The 18,281-nt window shown below is 40.7% G+C and overlaps 1 protein-coding gene across 2 annotated transcripts in view; it reads right to left on the bottom strand.

Moving 5' to 3' along the window:
- The window catches only part of LOC124787737 (histone deacetylase 5), a 112,744-nt gene that overhangs the window by 47,844 nt on the left and 46,619 nt on the right, over nt 1-18,281 (bottom strand). For both annotated transcript variants that reach the window (XM_047254591.1, XM_047254592.1), the window contains 4 exons: nt 15,310-15,548; nt 6,084-6,233; nt 3,255-3,378; nt 452-952 (listed from right to left, as the gene is read on the bottom strand). In XM_047254591.1, coding sequence (XP_047110547.1) covers nt 452-952; nt 3,255-3,378; nt 6,084-6,233; nt 15,310-15,548 — 1,014 coding nt within the window. The remainder of the gene's footprint in view (nt 1-451; nt 953-3,254; nt 3,379-6,083; nt 6,234-15,309; nt 15,549-18,281) is intronic.

The following is an 18,281-nucleotide window of genomic DNA, read 5'->3' as shown; positions in this document are numbered from 1 at the left end:
TGTGATCACACCAAGTGCAGGGCTCAGTAAAGTGATATAGGGCTTACGAATCTACACAAGAGGATCAGCTACTGATGGTGGGTGGGGCAGGAGACAGGCTAGACTGGAATGGGATATATATAACATATGGTTACAATAGCCATACACCAATGTGCATTTTGTCGAGATGTTCCAGCGTCTCTATTGACCCCACTTTAATGGAGTCATGAACTAAAGTCGTAAATGGCAATCATGGCAGCAGACTTCTCTTATGTTGTACCAGTATTGTTCATGACTATCGATAAATTGGTTTCACAAAACACAGACTGCTTCTAATCTGGTGCGAGAAAGGAAGTTGGGACAAGTAATTAGTGAAGTACGAGTGTCAATTCGTACACTCTGAAATACACATTGCCACAACCTGAAATAAATAAACTAATTGTGCACTCATACATTCGACAGTAAATCTTACCTTTGAAAGCCAGGTCCACCACACACCCGACGGCCGTGCGTGCTGCTGTCGCCGTGTGAACATCGTTCCAGGTGGTGTCCGAATCCACGCCGACCCCTCCGCATGGCAGTCGCACGAAGCTCTTGACCGGTAGCTGTGACAGCTTGCCGACGTCCAGTTTCTGCCTGTTGAGCGGGCTGGTGCCGAACAGCAGGGCATGTGCCTCCGAGTGGCAGGCACGGATCTCTTCGAGTGATGCCTTGCGCGCCCGTGGGCGCTGGCAGCGTGCCACCAGCCCCGTCTCCAGCAGACGTGCCCACACACTCTGCAGGCGTCCGCCGTGCTCCGGGTGGCCTGAGTTGTCCCCGCAGACACAGGCATGCTTCAGCATGGCCGAGTCAAATGCCAGAGCCGTCCCGGATGTGGGGCCAGCTCCCTCACTGGCACCTACGGCTACCAGAGGGCTGGACAGGGCTCGTGCTAGTGGCCTCCCAGACACTGACGGCCGGCCCAGAAATGAACCTGTGGTCGAACAAATTTTTTGTTCATCGAGACCAGATAATCCTGTAGGTCTTTAATAATGACATACGTGACTGAGCAATGTGAGGAAAGCATAATTATTACACAAGACAATGAAATATGAGCCCAATAATGAGTGTACACAGTGAAGCGAACAGTAAGTTTTTCATAAATCGCATAACTCAATAAAGAAAACAAAAGTAATTAAAACTCCATTTAAAAATATGTTACAAGAGTGTCTCATGTAGAAATGTATCTACAGTATGAGTTTTTACATGACAATTAATGGAAATCCCAGGTTGGAATATCAACAATATTACGAAAATAATAGAGTGCTACTACCCAGAGCCTTCTTCAACATGAAAACACACACACATATACACAGGCACCTCTTGCACACATGACCGCTGCCACCGGCAGCTCCGACTGTAATCAGTTCTGGTCAGAGCTGTCAGTGATAACAGTTATGTGCATGTGGTGTGCTTGCCTGTGTGAATCAATGGGTGTGTGTTTTCTTTCTGAAGAAGGCTTTGGGCAAAAGCTGTACCGTACAACTGTCTTTTTTTGTGCCTGTCTGCAACTCATGGGGTTATCTTTACAATGAGTAGCACTCTATCCTTCTCCTAATATTGTTGTTTATATTACAATTAAATGTAAGATATTACATTATTAAAAAAATATGTAACAAGACACATAAACAATTTTTATGTGAATTTAGAATGTGATCTTGAATTTTACTGTAACTATATGTTGTATTAACTGCAATAAAGTCTTGATATAATGTTGTGAAGGATACCAATAACAAATTATGACTAATACCCATCTACTCACAATGATAAGTTTTGAAATTTTGTGTGTGTGTGTGTGTGTGTGTGTGTGTGTGTGTGTGTGTCCGCACACACACACACACACACACACACACACACACACACACTCACACGCGAGGGGAGGAAAAGAGCTACTTCTCTTCTACTACTTAGCTGTCACATACTTCAAACATAATTTTACACAGAACACTGTCATCTGTCTCTATACTGGCGAAGTCACCATCTGTTTAACACAAACATTTGAGTTATATGTAATTTACATCCCTGAGTGCCATTATTGTAATAACGAATGGCTAAGGAAGTATTGTTTTAATTTGTTTCTGAATATCTGTAGATTTCCAATTTCCTGCCTGATGTCTACCAGGCTCTTTCACTATATTATAAGACGCCTCATTCTGAGCCCCAGACAGAGGTGCATATTCCACACAGAAATGATTTTTGCCTCTATTATTGTGGCTGGATATCTGACAGTTCAGCCTAAATGCATTCTTATTAGTAACAAGTTCCATTAGGGAGTAAACGTTTTGTAACATTACATAAGAACCCAAGGGTTCCTGAAGAGATTAGTATAAAATGTTTGGTTACCTATAGTACACTGTATTTTTACTTCATGTTTCTAAAGAATAAATACTTTTTTGAACTTAGCTGAAATGCCACAGAAAATTAAGTCATAGGAGAATAGTCAGTGAAAGTATCCATTGCTAGCAAGCAGGACTTATCTACGTGCTAGTAGCACCTCAATCTATTATCCCTCTGGACACCTAGGAACTTCACAAATGGAGACTCGTTTAGTATGTGTCAGTCCATTTCTACTTCTGATTCCTGCAAGTCATTTTCAGTTTTTTGGGATTACATAACATAAATCTTTATAAGATAAAAGATAAGCTGTTTCTTGTGAATTGACTGTAAAGCATGTTCCATTATTCTTCTAGAAGTGTCTTGTATGGGTGTATTTGGGCCCTTTCATATTGTCAACAACAGACATCACACTTTTTGAAAAGTCCTCTAATGCTCGTAGCAAATAATTTATGTAGGTAAGAAACAGAACTGGGCCAAGCACTAAACCTTGTGTGACACCATTAACATTTCTATGCTCCAAATTTAGTTTTCCATTGCTAATAAACAGTATCAAACAGCACATAACAAATTTCAGCCTTCAGTTTCACACAGACTTTGCAAAAACTGAATACCTCAAGTGACCACCATCAGATTTCCCAGTGTAAACAAGAGTGTGCAATACGTGCGTCATTATGTCAGCAATTAATCATTACATATTGTGTTCCACCAATTTGAAAACTATTTGGTCTCTAGGCTGAAAAACTTGGTTCAAAATGGGGTTCTGAAAGTTCATTTCCGCTGAGCCTTGTCCTCTGCCATCTTCAGTCTGTTAGTATTCTGAAGTTAACGCAAGAGACACGAATGAAATACAATAGTGTGCGATAATACGTGCCATCACGACGTGGAAAGGCTGTACTTACCATCACTGCCCTGTGCCGTGTGTCTCATCATGAGGTCACGCTGCTGCTGCAAGAAACGCTCACGATCACGCTGCTGCCGAGACATTTCACTTTCGTCACTGCGGCGATCTGTGAGATCAATAATCTGAAACAAAAAAATGGTTTGACAGATCTGATCTGTCACAATGGAGCCAGTTACTGTCACACACAGAACTGCATGACATATGCATTTCATTTTGGAATTTAAAATACTTCAATGAATTTTGAGCCAAAATAAATCCACAGCATAATAACGTAACAGTCAAAAACCAAACAATGACAAAAATGAGAGCAACAAGTGGCACCAGAAAGAGTAACAGCTGCACAGACAGTACAGTCACTGCAATATGTTTATTTGTAATTTCTGTCTACCTTGACATAAGTTACATAATAATTTTATTGCTTACATCATTACATCTATATCTCCACCTACATAGATACTCAGCAATTCACCATACCACTACTAGTAGTACTACTACTAACAGTACCACTACTAGTCATTTCCTTTCCTGTTCCACTCGCAAATAGAACAACAGAAAAATGACTGTCTATACGCCTCCGTATGAGCCCCAATTTATCTTATCTTTGTGGTTCTTACTGGTAATGTACATTGGAGGCAGTAGAATCGTTCTGCGGTCAGCTTCAAATGCTGGTTCTCTAAACTTTCTCAATACTGTTCCTCAAAAAGAAAGTCGCCTTCTCTCCAGGGATTTCCACCTAAATTCCTGAAGCATCTCTGTAATACTTGCTTGTTGTTTGAACCTACCAGAAACAAATCTAGCAGCCTACTTCTGAATTGCTTCAATGTCTTCCTTTAGTCTAACACAGTACAGATCCTGAACACTCTAGCAGTACTCAAGACTAGATTGCACTAACATCCTATATGCAGTCTCCTTTAGAGATAAGCCACACTTCCCTAGAATCCTCCCAATAAACCAAAGTCGAACATTCGCCTTCCCTACAACAATCCTCAAATGCTCATTCCGTTTCACATTACTTTGCAATGTTATGCCCAGATATTTAAGTGACATAACTGTGTCAAGCAGGACACTATTAACGCTGCATCCGAACAGTATGGGTTTTATGGGTTTCTGCATTTAGAGCTTGCTGTCATTAATCATACCAACTAGAAATTTTGTCCAACTCATCTTGAATCCTCCTACAGTCGCTCAACTTTGACACCTTGCCGTTTACCACAGTGTCATCAGCAAACAACAGTAGAGTGCTGCCCACTCCATCCACCAAATCATTTATGCATACAGATAATTCCTTCTCACATTTCTTCCTTTCTCTCATTATTTCCTAAAAATCTTTGTCTAAAAGTTTGCTTTAAATGTTGCTGCTGTTTCAGTTTTTGCTGGTTTCAGATTTAATAATTTTTTTCTCATCAATATTGAGTGCTCTTCCACACCAACAATTCTTCAATATTAGGGCACACCCAACAAATATTTTAGTAAACAAATTCTACCTCATGATTTATATAAATCTTTTCGTGTGCATGTCCACAGCACAGCATCTCTTTTGTTTGGTGGGTACAAATTTATGGGATATTTCACCAAAATACAGACAATTTTAACAGTTCTTTAAACACAGTTTTATTAGTCAAACATCAAATATTTAAAAAATAGAAATGGGGGCCCTCTACAGGGGATGATCATTCAATGTATCACCCTTTAGCATGAAAATGGTCTCTAATCTCTTTCTGAAGTGTACGGATGCACCACATTGTTAATCTGAGTTCATGTCAGTTCATGTCAGTGAATTGTGAGGCCCTTTGAACTACACTGTACACATGCATAGTAATTCAGGGGATTTAAAAAAGGGCTTTCAGGCGGCCAAAATTCCTTAGACCACAACATACAAAAATTTATCAAATTATACAAAAAAACATCAAAGTTACCATTTAATTTTCTCCACTGATAACTAGTTTTGAGCCTAAGCTCATTACCAAATCATCCATAAGAGCTGCAATACCATCCATTCCAACAGCCACATGACCATTCATTCCAGTAAACACATCTTGTAAAGTAGTGCAGGAATGAACTTCATTCACCTAACCATGCAGCTGTCTATAGGAATTGTAAAATAAGAAAACTGTAGCAGAATACAGGAAGACCTGCAGAGGACTGACATTGGTTTAGGTTCCAGCAGTCTATCATCAGCATAAAGAATTGTAAGGTATCTTGTAAATAGGTGGAAAGATAAAGATTCATTACTGTTTGATAAAGTTATTGGTGATAAATCACTGGAAACAATTAACACCTGTTAAACTTCTAGGTGTAATCATTTGAAGCAACCTACAGTGAAACAAACACATAAAATTAATTGTAAGGAAATTCGATAATAGACTGAACTTATGGAAATGTAGTTTACCCACGAAAGAGGCAGCTTACAAAACTTTCTTGAATATGGCTCATCAGTCTCAGACACTTATCATGTAGGATTAATAGAAAGGATCAGAAAATCCAATGACGAGTGGCATTTTACATCACAGGTTTGTTTAGTAAGCAAGGGAATTATGTGGAGTTGCTCATCACCCTCCCTTGGCAGGTATTACAAGATAGGCATTGTGCACCACAGAGAGGTTTAATGTTAAAATTCTGAGATGAATGTTGGAAGAAGAGTTAGGCAATACATTACTTCCTTCCATATACATCCAACGAAATAACTGCAACTGAAAAATCAGAGAAACCAGTGCTCATATAAAAGTTAATTGACAGTTATTCTTCCCACTCGTTGTTTGCGAGTAGAACATGATACCAGAAGTACCCTCCCCTTCCAATTATACACCAACTGAGACATGAGACTGACCTCGGCTGAGTCATCAGCCTCCACCTCTGGGGCCTCGTCCAGCTGTCCAGCGGTGATCCCGCTGGGCCCACCCCCACCAGCTGCTGCAGCTGCAGCTGCAGCTGCCTGACTGCGGCTGCCAGCCCGCGTCAGTACTGTCTGCCGAATTTGCTGAAACAATGTAGCAGCACCTCAGTATAATTAAAAATTTTTTTGAAAAACAGGACAATGACATAGGAAATATTTTTCTTTGACAGCTCAGTCTGTTCTTTTAGCTTTAAATGCCTTCTCTCCTTCATATGCAGCATTTAAATCATCATTCATTGTCAACATTCAGTATCAAACTGCCAGACAACTGTACTACTTCAATTTCATTTACAGTAGCAAGAAAAAGTAGTTAATTTTTGGGTCACATAGACTTTTGAACTCTATAAATTCCCTAAATTTCCACTTACTGTCTCCGGAAACCATTTAGGTGAGTTTAATGACACAGTAAGACGTTCGAAGATGACTTCCATTACTTTCAGTGAATGCTCCAATCTCGATGGTCCTCTCTCTCTCTCTCTCTCTCTCTCTCTCTCTCTCTCCCCCCTCCCTCCATAAAAAGCAAAGTGATCTCTGTCACAGAGTGAGTGACATGTTGGTGAAATTCTTACAATATTTTGCCAATGGAATAGTATATATAATTCATTATTACATTACAAATTTTGATGAACAAACAGGTAGTTGGATGAGAGAAAGTCAACCATCATCTTTGTCTTGTATAAACTAGGAGCATATGCAAAGCCACAGTACAACATCAAAAGAAGTCTGGGTACGAAAATAAAAATTAATGTGCAACATGCAGAAAGGTGCTTTCTTGGCAACTACTACAGTTTATACACAGCTGCTGTGAAAAATTCCCACTGCAAGAAATTTGTTGATAAATAAAATAGTTTCGGTCAATGAAATTCCTACCATGCTAGAAGCAAACAAGAAACTAAAAGGCCAACAATTAATCTTCATCTCTTGTTCGAGAATATCTTCTATAATTAGTGTCAGGTCCTCAGTCACTCTCAAGAAATCAATATCAGTCAAGGCCAGAAATAAAACACCACAAGACATGTTTTTGTCTTGTGGTGTTTTATTTCTGGCCTTGACTGATATTGATTTCTTGAGAATTTGTATCAGGACAAGAGCACAAATACTAGTTCATGAGGAAAAGATAATGGAATGGACATTTGAATTAAATGAATATAATTTGGGGAAAGTAGGAGCTGAAGAACAAGGATGAGCTGCAAGTTGCAATGATGAGATCCTTCAGATACGTCCAAGATCATAGGCATTAATGATTACTTAAATGAATCTCCCAGGGGAAAAAAACACAGAAGAATGAAATGCAACATCTCCAGTGACCGATATAACAACATCAAATGCTCCATTTGATATTATTATGTTGCTGGTAACATATTTAAATCAGCATCTAATAGTGATTATCAATACAATACAGCCTATGCAAGAAACAAAACATAAAGAGTACACTCAACCTTGTACAAAAATGCATCTCGTGTGCCTTATCTTTCCAGTCACCCACCAACTCCCAAAGTCCCACCATCTGGTCACAGAGGAGCATTCCCCTCCTGACTCAGTACCACCCAGGACTGAAGCAACTGAATTACATTCTCCGCCAAGGTTCTCTTGGTGTGCTCTGAAATTAGAAATGCCCTACTCAGTATCCTCCCCACCCCTCTCATAGTGGTATTTCACCACCCAAAGAACCAACACAATATCCTCATCCATCTGTTCACAACCCCTGCTCCCAACTCCTTGTCTCATGGTTCATATCCCTGTAAAAGACCTAGCTGCAAGACCTGTCCCATACCTCCTCCCACCACTACCTACTCCAGTCCGGTCACAAACACCACCTATTCCACCAAAGGCAGGCCTACCTCTGAAACCTGTCATGTGATCTACAAGCTCAGCTTCAACCACTGTGCTGCATTCTACATGGGTTTGACAACCAACAAGCTGTCTGTCCGCATGAATGGACATTGACAACCTGGGGCCAAGAAAAAACTGGACCACCCTGTTGCTGAGCACGTTGCCAAACATGACATCCTTCATTTTAATGACTGCCTCGCAGCCTGTGTCATATGTATCCTTCCCACCAACACCAGCTTTTGTGATTGAGCAGTTGGGATGTTCCCGTAACCCTCCTGGCCTCAGCCTTCGTTAGTCATTGTCCTCACCAGTACAGCCTCCCTGTTCCCATTCCAGCACTATAGAGCCCTCACTCCACAAACACACCCAGTCTTTTTTTCCACTTTTTTCCCACCTCCCCTGCCCACCGCCTAACCTCCCAACTGGAAATGGCTGCCATACCCTCTCTCCACGTCGTCCCACGCACTCCCCAGCAGCACTGCACTGTCCACCACCCCTATCTTACTATCCCTCCCCCTTCCCGCCCCAGCCTTCTCCTTACCCTCACCAAGTCGCCACTCCCATCATGCGCTGGTGCTGCTGCTCGCAGTATGGGATTCAATTTCATTACTACTCAAGGTTATTGCTGCTCTGCTCGGCAAAATGGCCAAGCAAGCATTTACAAGCTACAAATTTATCCACACAATATTGCAGATTACCCCATAATAAAACTGATAGATAGCTTCAACTTCTTCATTCATAACATGAAGTCAGTCTATTGCTGTCAAGCAGAGTAAGTGTTATGACAGGCACAGCGTAAATTCCAGACATTGACTGAATATGATCATCTCTGTGAAACTCTTTTCCAAAACTTATTATTTCTGTGTATGTCTACCGCAATAGCTGATCTGCACTTTTGTGCCAGACTCTGAAGCAATGAATTCTCCGGCCTCTCCCCACCTCTCACACACAATAGCACCAATCAGCTTCCTGAGATCCCCGCCTTACTAGATAGCTCGATGAGTATAAAACAGTTACGAATCATTGTGTAAACACTGAATCACTAATGTGTATTACATGTATAACATGTAGCCCCCCATTGAACATTAGAATGCTATATGAATTATCACAGACAGTTTAAACTAATAATGTATCAATGCGGGTATGGTATTAAAAAATTTTTAAAAAATCAAGATTTTAAAATAAAATTTAAGGTTTTTTCCCCCGAGTTTGAAAATTCCCAGCTTTTTCCAGTTTCCAAGATTTCAAGGTTCGCAGCACACCCTGTATTCCCATCAGCAGCCACATCTAAGTCATGTGAGGTTATCAGAATACAAGCATCCAATCATTATTGAGTATTCCTCAAATTTGGAAGCAACTGAGAGGAATGTCACATAACAGGACGCACAGGTTACATTATGTATGTTGATATAAGTAAACAAAGGGTGATTGTACGGTGGGTTCCTTTATTGTTTACCAGAGAGATGACAGCTGACATATTGTGGGACCCTTCTCATCCATCCAAGGTGAACATATCCTACTCACCTGCCCAAATGGTGCACTGTCGGCACACCCAGCTATCAGCATGTACCGATGTTTACAGCAATTCGTCAGTCTGGCTGACCCTTTTTGATGCTTTGAACACTGGATGACAGGAATCCTGCATTGATCTAATATCTCCCACATGTCATACAGTGGAGCAGTTCATTCTGTACTCTGTACCAAGGTGGTGATTTTGCATGGTAAGACTGTTCGCCACTTTCTATCGTCCAGCACCAAACGGGCAAGTGATCTGCCAGCACTGTTACAATCTGCAGAGACCCTGTCATCAACACATTATAGGAGTTGACTGGAGGTGACAAGTCTCCCCTGCACTTACAGTATGCCTCAACACAATCTCATGTGAAAAGCCCTGCGCCTATGTAGACTGTTGGGCCAAAGCCAGTAAGAAATCTGACAACATTCCAGTCACATACTGTGCTTATTAATTTCATTTGCCTGGTGACAGCCACAATTACAACAGATACTGCTAATTCAGCTACTTACAAGCTCAAATTTATAAAGCTCTGAGATTTGTTATCTGATCCATCATAAGATTTTTTTTTCCATCACTTATTATTTCTTTCACCTATGGCAATGATTTGTTAATGTGACAAATTCTAAGCTGTATGCAGTTTAGAGTCCACTTCCACTGTATGCCCCCTTATTCCGACAGGACAAAGGACTCTACATATGCACCAATTTATCAGCCAACTGAGTGACAAATTGGATATGTTTAGGTGCTTTGGATGACTGACTGACCAATTTTTCTTGTCAGCTGTTAGCTGGGTATCACCACACTACAACCCAACGGAAGTTCATCTCCTGCATCTATATCTATAATCTGAGGACCACTGTGAACTGCATGGCAGAGGACACGTCCCACTATAACAGTTATTAGGGATTTTTTCCATTCCATTCACATATGGAGTGCGGAAAAACGATTTTTTACATGCCTCTGGGCATGCTGTAATTGATCTAATCTTATCCTCATGATCCATAGGGAAATGAAATGTAGGGGCTTGTAGCAGATTCATAGAGTCATTTAAAGACAGTTCTTGAAACTTTGTCAGTAGACTTTTTCGTTTCTTCTTCTAATCTGAAATGAGTTTCTCAAACTTATAGGTGACACCTTCTATGCTACATATATAAATAAATTAATAAATTTTACATGTACATCGTTTGTTTTGCTTTATGATCATGTATTTCCTGAGGAAACTAAAAGTCATGTTGCAGGTTTCAAGAATGTTGTTGTTGTGGTCTTCAGTCCTGAGACTGGTTTGATGCAGCTCTCCATGCTACTCTATCCTGTGCAAGCTTTTTCATCTCCCAGTACCTACTGCAACCTACATCCTTCTGAATCTGCTTAGTGTATTCATCTCTTGGTCTCCCTCTACGATTTTTACCCTCCACGCTGCCCTCCAATACTAAATTGGTGATCCCTTGATGCCTCAGAACATGTCCTACCAACCGATCCCTTCTTCTGGTCAAGTTGTGCCACAAACTTCTCTTCTCCCCAATCCTATTCAATACTTCCTCATTAGTTATGTGATCTACCCATCTAATCTTCAGCATTCTTCTGTAGCACCACATTTCGAAAGCTTCTATTCTCTTCTTGTCCAAACTATTTATCGTCCATGTTTCACTTCCATACATGGCTACACTCCATACGAATACTTTCAGAAATGACTTCCTGACACTTAAATCAATACTGGATGTTAACAAATTTCTCTTCTTCAGAAACGCTTTCCTTGCCATTGCCAGCCTACATTTTATATCCTCTCTACTTCGACCATCATCAGTTATTTTGCTCCCCAAATAGCAAAACTCCTTTACTACTTTAAGTGCCTCATTTCCTCTAATTCCCTCAGCATCACCCGACTTAATGAGACTACATTCCATTATCCTTGTTTTGCTTTTGTTGATGTTCATCTTATATCCTCCTTTCAAGACACTGTCCATTCCATTCAACTGCTCTTCCAAGTCCTTTGCTGTCTCTGACAGAATTACATGTCATCGGCGAACTCCAAAGTTTTTATTTCTTCTCCATGAATTTTAATACCTACTCCGAATTTTTCTTTTGTTTCCTTTACTGCTTGCTCAATATACAGATTGAACAACATCGGGGAGAGGCTACAACCCTGTCTTTTTCCCTTCCCAACCACTGCTTCCCTTTCATGTCCCTCGACTCTTATAACTGCCATCTGGTTTCTGTACAAATTGTAAATAGCCTTTCGCTCCCTGTATTTTACCCCTGCCACCTTTAGAATTTGAAAGAGAGTATTCCAGTCAACATTGTCAAAAGCTTTCTCTAAGTCTACAAATGCTAGAAACGTAGGTTTGCCTTTTCTTAATCTAACTTCTAAGATAAGTCGTAGGGTCAGTATTGCCTCACGTGTTCCAACATTTCTACGGAATCCAAACTGATCTTCCCCGAGGTCGGCTTCTACCAGTTTTTCCATTCGTCTGTAAAGAATTCGCGTTAGTATTTTGCAGCTGTGACTTATTAAGCTGATAGTTCGGTAATTTTCACATCTGTCAACACCTGCTTTCTTTGGGATTGGAATTATTATATTCTTCTTGAAGTCTGAGGGTATTTCGCCTGTCTCATACATCGTGCTCACCAGATGGTTGAGTTTTGTCATGACTGGCTCTCCCGAGGCCATCAGTAGTTCTAATGGAATGTTGTCTACTCCGGGGCCTTGTTTCAACTCAGGTCTTTCAGTGCTCTGTCAAACTCTTCACGCAGTATCTTATCTCCCATTTCATCTTCATCTACATCCTCTTCCATTTCCATAATATTGTCCTCAAGTACATTGCCCTTGTATAGACCCTCTATATACTCCTTCCACCTTTCTGCTTTCCCTTCTTTGCTTAGAACTGGGTTTCCATCTAAGCTCTTGATATTCATACAAGTCTTTCTCTTATCTCCAAATGTCTCTTTAATTTTCCTGTAGGCGGTATCTATCTTACCCCTAGTGAGATAGGCCTCTACATCCTTACATTTGTCCTCTAGCCATCCCTGCTTAGCCATTTTGCACTTCCTGTCGATCTCATTTTTGAGACGTTTGTATTCCTTTTTGCCTGTTTCACTTACTGCATTTTTATATTTTCTCCTTTCATCAATTAAATTCAATATTTCTTCTGTTACCCAAGGATTTCTACTAGCCCTCGTCTTTTTACCTACTTGATCCTTTGCTGCCTTCACTACTTCATCCCTCAAAGCTACCCATTCTTCTTCTACTGTATTTATTTCCCCCATTCCTGTCAATTGCTCCCTTATGCTCTCCCTGAATCTCTGTACAACCTCTGGTTCTTTTAGTTTATCCAGGTCCCATCTCCTTAAATTCCCACCTTTTTGCAGTTTCTTCAGTTTTAATCTACAGGTCATAACCAATAGAATGTGGTCAGAGTCCACATCTGCCCCAGGAAATGTCTTACAATTTAAAACCTGGTTCCTAAATCTCTGTCTTACCATTATATAATCTATCTGATACCTTTTAGTATCTCCAGGGTTCTTCCATGTATACAACCTTCTTTCATGATTCTTAAACCAAGTGTTAGTTATGATTATGTTGTGCTCTGTGCAAAATTCTACCAGGCGGCTTCCTCTTTCATTTCTGTCCCCCAATCCATATTCACCTACTATGTTTCCTTCTCTCCCTCTTCCTACACTCGAATTCCAGTCACCCATGACTATTAAATTTTCGTCTCCCTTCACAATCTGAATAATTTCTTTTATTTCATCATACATTTCTTCAATTTCTTCGTCATCTGCAGAGCTAGTTGGCATATAAACTTGTACTACTGTAGTAGGTGTGGGCTTTGTATCTATCTTGGCCACAATAATGCGTTCACTATGCTGTTTGTAGTAGCTTGCCCGCATTCCTATTTTCCTATTCATTATTAAACCTACTCCTGCATTACCCCTATTTGATTTTGTGTTTATAACCCTGTAGTCACCTGACCACAAGTCTTGTTCCTCCTGCCACCGAACTTCACTAATTCCCACTATATCTAACTTCAACCTATCCATTTCCCTTTTTAAATTTTCTAACCTACCTGCCCGATTAAGGGATCTGACATTCCACGCTCCGATCCGTAGAACGCCAGTTTTCTTTCTCCTGATAACGACATCCTCTTGAGTAGTCCCCGCCCGGAGACCCGAATGGGGGACTATTTTACCTCCGGAATATTTTACCCAAGAGGACGCCATCATCATGTAATCATACAGTAAAGCTGCATGCCCTCGGGAAAAATTACGGCTGTAGTTTCCCCTTGCTTTCAGCCGTTCGCAGTACCAGCACAGCAAGGCCGTTTTGGTTATTGTTACAAGGCCAGATCAGTCAATCATCCAGACTGTTGCCCTTGCAACTACTGAAAAGGCTGCTGCCCCTCTTCAGGAACCACACGTTTGTCTGGCCTCTCAACAGATACCCCTCCGTTGTGGTTGCACCTACGGTACGGCTATCTGTATCGCTGAGGCACGCAAGCCTCCCCACCAACGGCAAGGTCCATGGTTCATGGTTTCAAGAATAATTTTAGTAATACCTGTGAGGACACAATTACATTGAATTTGAGGGGTTTCAAGAATCATTTTAGTAATAACTGTGAGGACACAACTGCATTGAATTTGAGGTCCTCATAACTTTGACCACTGGCTAGAAACCAGAATGTAGATAACAGCCTCACTCTGCAGGTTACAGTTTCTCTCACAACTGTATTCTTTTTCATCGAATATGGTTTGTTGATGTCCAGTAGCTCCAAAACATACGTTCCCTCATTCTTATATAATTCAAAACATCATCAGCTTCCAGCTCCTTTAGTAACAGACCATGGGTGAATTACTGTCTCTGCATTACCCGTGTCTTTGCCCACAGCTTTCTCTTGGCTGCTTTGGCTTCGCTGTTCTAAACAACCAAGGCAAATCACAGTTCTTGGGTCTGTGGAATATCAAGCAGTATCTCTTAGAACATAATCTCAATCAATATTCCTGCAACAATTCAAAACCAGCAATAGGACAGGGCAGCACTGTAATCACCAATTGCAGTTGTTCAGGACGTGTGTACGCTGCAACCAAATTTGTCAGTCGGCTGGACAGCCGATAAATTAGTGCGTGTGTCGGGCCCTTAAGTCACTTCAAAGGACATAGGAAGTCAAGGGCATTCCATCCCCAATTGAACTGTACCTAGTAAAGCAGTGTGACCTTTGGATTGATAACAGCTTTACTTTTACCAAGGGTGTAAATTGAATATGCGTAACGTTGTATCAGGGCTGCACTGTCATTCAAGCTGAGCAACCTAATAAACTGCAAATAATTGTATGTCAGGGTGGAGAGATTATACTTCAATGAAGTTCATTTCTTATAGGAATCAATAAGTAACAGAAAGTTTTGAAGAGAAATTATGAAGATCAAGGGCAGAAACAATACGATATTTTATTTGGAAAACAAGGCATCGTTCTTTCCCTGTTAAGACTGAAACTTGATAAATGATGTGCATTGTCTGACTAATTAGCAGGTGACTATACTGTCTTAATAATTTTCCATTGTTCAATTTAACAAAAATTTAAACTGTTTGAGAGTAACCAAGCAATGATATTTCATGTTGTACACACAGAAGCACTGACTGCATCAAATACTTATGTACACAATTTGGTGCATAAGGCGGAAAAACAGACAAAACTGAACAGAAATACATTACACCATTCCTCACTGCCGTACTGGGCTGGTACAGCCAGAAATTAACACTCCACAGTAGTAAGGCACCAGTAGTGAAAGATCAGAGGAGCACTTACAGCCAAGGCTTACCTGTCTCAGGAAGTTGTGCTGCTGCTGTTGCTGCTGGTGCTGGAAGTCGTCGTACTGAGAAGGAGAGTGCGACGGCGGCACAAGCGCCAGCACAGGGTGGCCCAGCGGGAGCGGTGCCGACTGCGTGCGTCCCAGTGGCCGGCGATTCAGACGGGCGTGTGCTACTTGTGCATCTGTAATGCCGGGTGCGGTTCCGAGGGTGGCACTGCCACCAGCATAGCTGTACTCACCATCGATCACTGTCAGAAATGAGGCACTACTTCAGCTGTGAAATGTGGTATTTTTCATCTCGTTCCACATAAATTTCTATCGAGGTCATTAAGAGATGAAGCATGAGCTCGGACCGGGTAAAGATGGGGAAGGATATTGGCAGTGCCCTTTCGATGGAACTGTCCCAGCATCTGCCCCAAAATGATTTAGAGAAATGACACAAAATCTACATCTGAATGACTGGGCAGTAATTTGAACTGCATCCTCCCAAATACAAGTCCAGTGTCTATCCACTTGCCGCCCCACTCGGTTGGAGCTTTATTGACAATTCTCTATTAATTTTCTCATTTCCCTCTGAGCAATACTCAAGTTGATTAACAGCTCAGAACACATGTAATTTCAGTCAGTCCATTAACGGGTCAGTATAATACAAGGTGTACAACTTGGCTTCCACCGGTTGCCAATAGGTGGCGACAACAGTAAGTAGTGGTTGAAAGAAACAGATCGCAGACGTCAGGCAGTTAGCTTGGACCTCACCAACATAAACTAATTCAAACATTAGTCGATTTGTGTCTGCATCATAAAGTTGTTCTTGATTGAAAATGTCATTTGCAGGAGGTGTTACTGGTTTGTTTCAGTATGAAGAAAACAGCAGCTGAGTCTCTTCAAATGCTCTCAAGTATGTTTGATAAGAATGCTATTAGTGAAAGAATGTGTCGTAAGTGGTTTCAACGCTTCAAGAACGGTGATTTTAATGTTGTAGACTGGCATAGTGGTGGAAGAGAGAATGCTTTCGAAGATGCAGAACTGGAGACATTGCTGAATGGAGACTAGTGTCAAACTCGAAAAGAATTTGCACGATTAGTGGGAATGATACAGCAAGCCATTTCAAAACATCTCAAGGCTATGGGCAAGATTCAGAAAGAAGGAACTTGGGTCCTGTGTAAGCTGAAACCAAGAGACATTGAACGGTGTTTGTGAACAGTTGCTTCAGAGGCAAAAATGGAAGGGATTTCTGCATCGCATTCTGACCGGAGCAAAAAATGGGTTCATTACAATAGCCCTAAATGCAAAAAATCATGGGAATATCCCGGCCATGCTTCCATGTCGACAGCTAAACCAAATATTCACGGCTCCAAGATCATACTCTGCATTTGATGGGGCCAGCTTGATGTCACGTACTATGAGGTGTTAAAACCAAGTGAAACAATCACAGGTGCTTGTTATCAAACGCAATTAATATGCTTGAGCAGACCATTAAAGACAAACGGCCGCAATACACCAAGAGGCACGATAAAGTGATTTTGCAGCACGTCAACGCTCGACCCCACGTTGCAAAAGAGGTCAAAACATACGGGGAATTGTTAAAATGGGAAGTCCTACCCCACCTGCCATATTCTCCAGACATTGCTCCCTGTGACTATAACCTGTTTAGATTAATGGGGCATGGGCTGGCTGACCGACACTTACGATGTCATGAAAACGTCACAAATTTGATTGATTCATGGATCGCTTCAAAAGATAAACAATTTTTTCTACGTGGGATTCATACACTGCGCAAAAGATGGGAGAAATTAGTGGCCGGTGATGGAAAATACTTTGAATGATATGTGTGTAACCAATTTGTTTCATTAAAGCTTCAAATGTTGGGGGGAAAAAAGCAGCGGAAGCAAAGTTGTACACATTGTATAATTTCATTTTGGTGGAACTATCCCATACATCTTATTTCTCCTTACAGCCATATTAAAACAGTACACACAACTTCTCTTTTCACTAACTTTCATACAATTTCTTTGCTTTGAGAGAATATGTGACTTTAAAATCTTGCCAAATACATGTGAACACCTTCACGCATAAGAAGTTTCAACATATCTAAAGCACTGTGCAGTCATCAGTCACAATACAGGAAATGTAATGCTCACTAAATTCTCATAATATTCTATTTGACCAGGAAAGCAGAGAAACCGAGTTATACACCTCAATAAAAGCAATGAACCTACAAATGTATTCGCAGTACACCTTACAAACATTCAGTCCTCCAATTCCACCATATCATCCGGAACTAAATACTATAGAAATGGTAGGGAAGTTAATAAACAACTGATTGGTATCAAATAATGTACATTTTAAACTCAAGAATGCTTGGAAACCATTTCAGTCACTCCAGAACAATGACCTATAATTTGTAGAAATGTACAAGATTTTTTTTTTTAAATAAAAGTAGCATCTCAAATCACGATAAATGTTTGTTTTTAATTCTGGTTTCCAGTTTTGGTCTCTTAGTAGAACCTGTTAGCAGTTTGTGACAGTTACAACTTGTACTACACAGCAGCTGTGTGATGCAACACACCATTTTTATAGCAGAACTAATGTTGCTAAGTGTATGTCAACGTGACCCATAGTAAATTTATGTACTTCAGAACCTTGATCCGAGGATGGACTAAAAGACCAAAATTGGCAAGCAGAATTAAAAATAAAAATACTATGTACAAGCACTAAGCTGCACGATAAAGACAAAAATTATTATTGTGCGAGGTGTCAAAAACAAAACTGATGAGCATAAAAATTGACAAATGATTTAGAAGAACTGGTTCTCAACCTTCGTGTTAGTAATTCTGAAGATACCAGTGTCACTGATGGATCTGATCTCTTAAATTCTAACAACAATAAAAATAAATGTAACCTCATATATCGAATGTAAGTATGTATCTTCTCCTGCCCATTTTATCTTTCTAACAGGGTAGGATCAAAGAAAAGTGTCC

The sequence above is a fragment of the Schistocerca piceifrons genome, chromosome 3 (genome assembly GCF_021461385.2).
Source record: "Schistocerca piceifrons isolate TAMUIC-IGC-003096 chromosome 3, iqSchPice1.1, whole genome shotgun sequence".
Taxonomy (NCBI): domain Eukaryota; kingdom Metazoa; phylum Arthropoda; class Insecta; order Orthoptera; family Acrididae; genus Schistocerca; species Schistocerca piceifrons.
The sequence above is the reverse complement of the archived record's forward strand: the minus strand, read 5'-3'. Positions and strand labels throughout refer to the sequence as shown.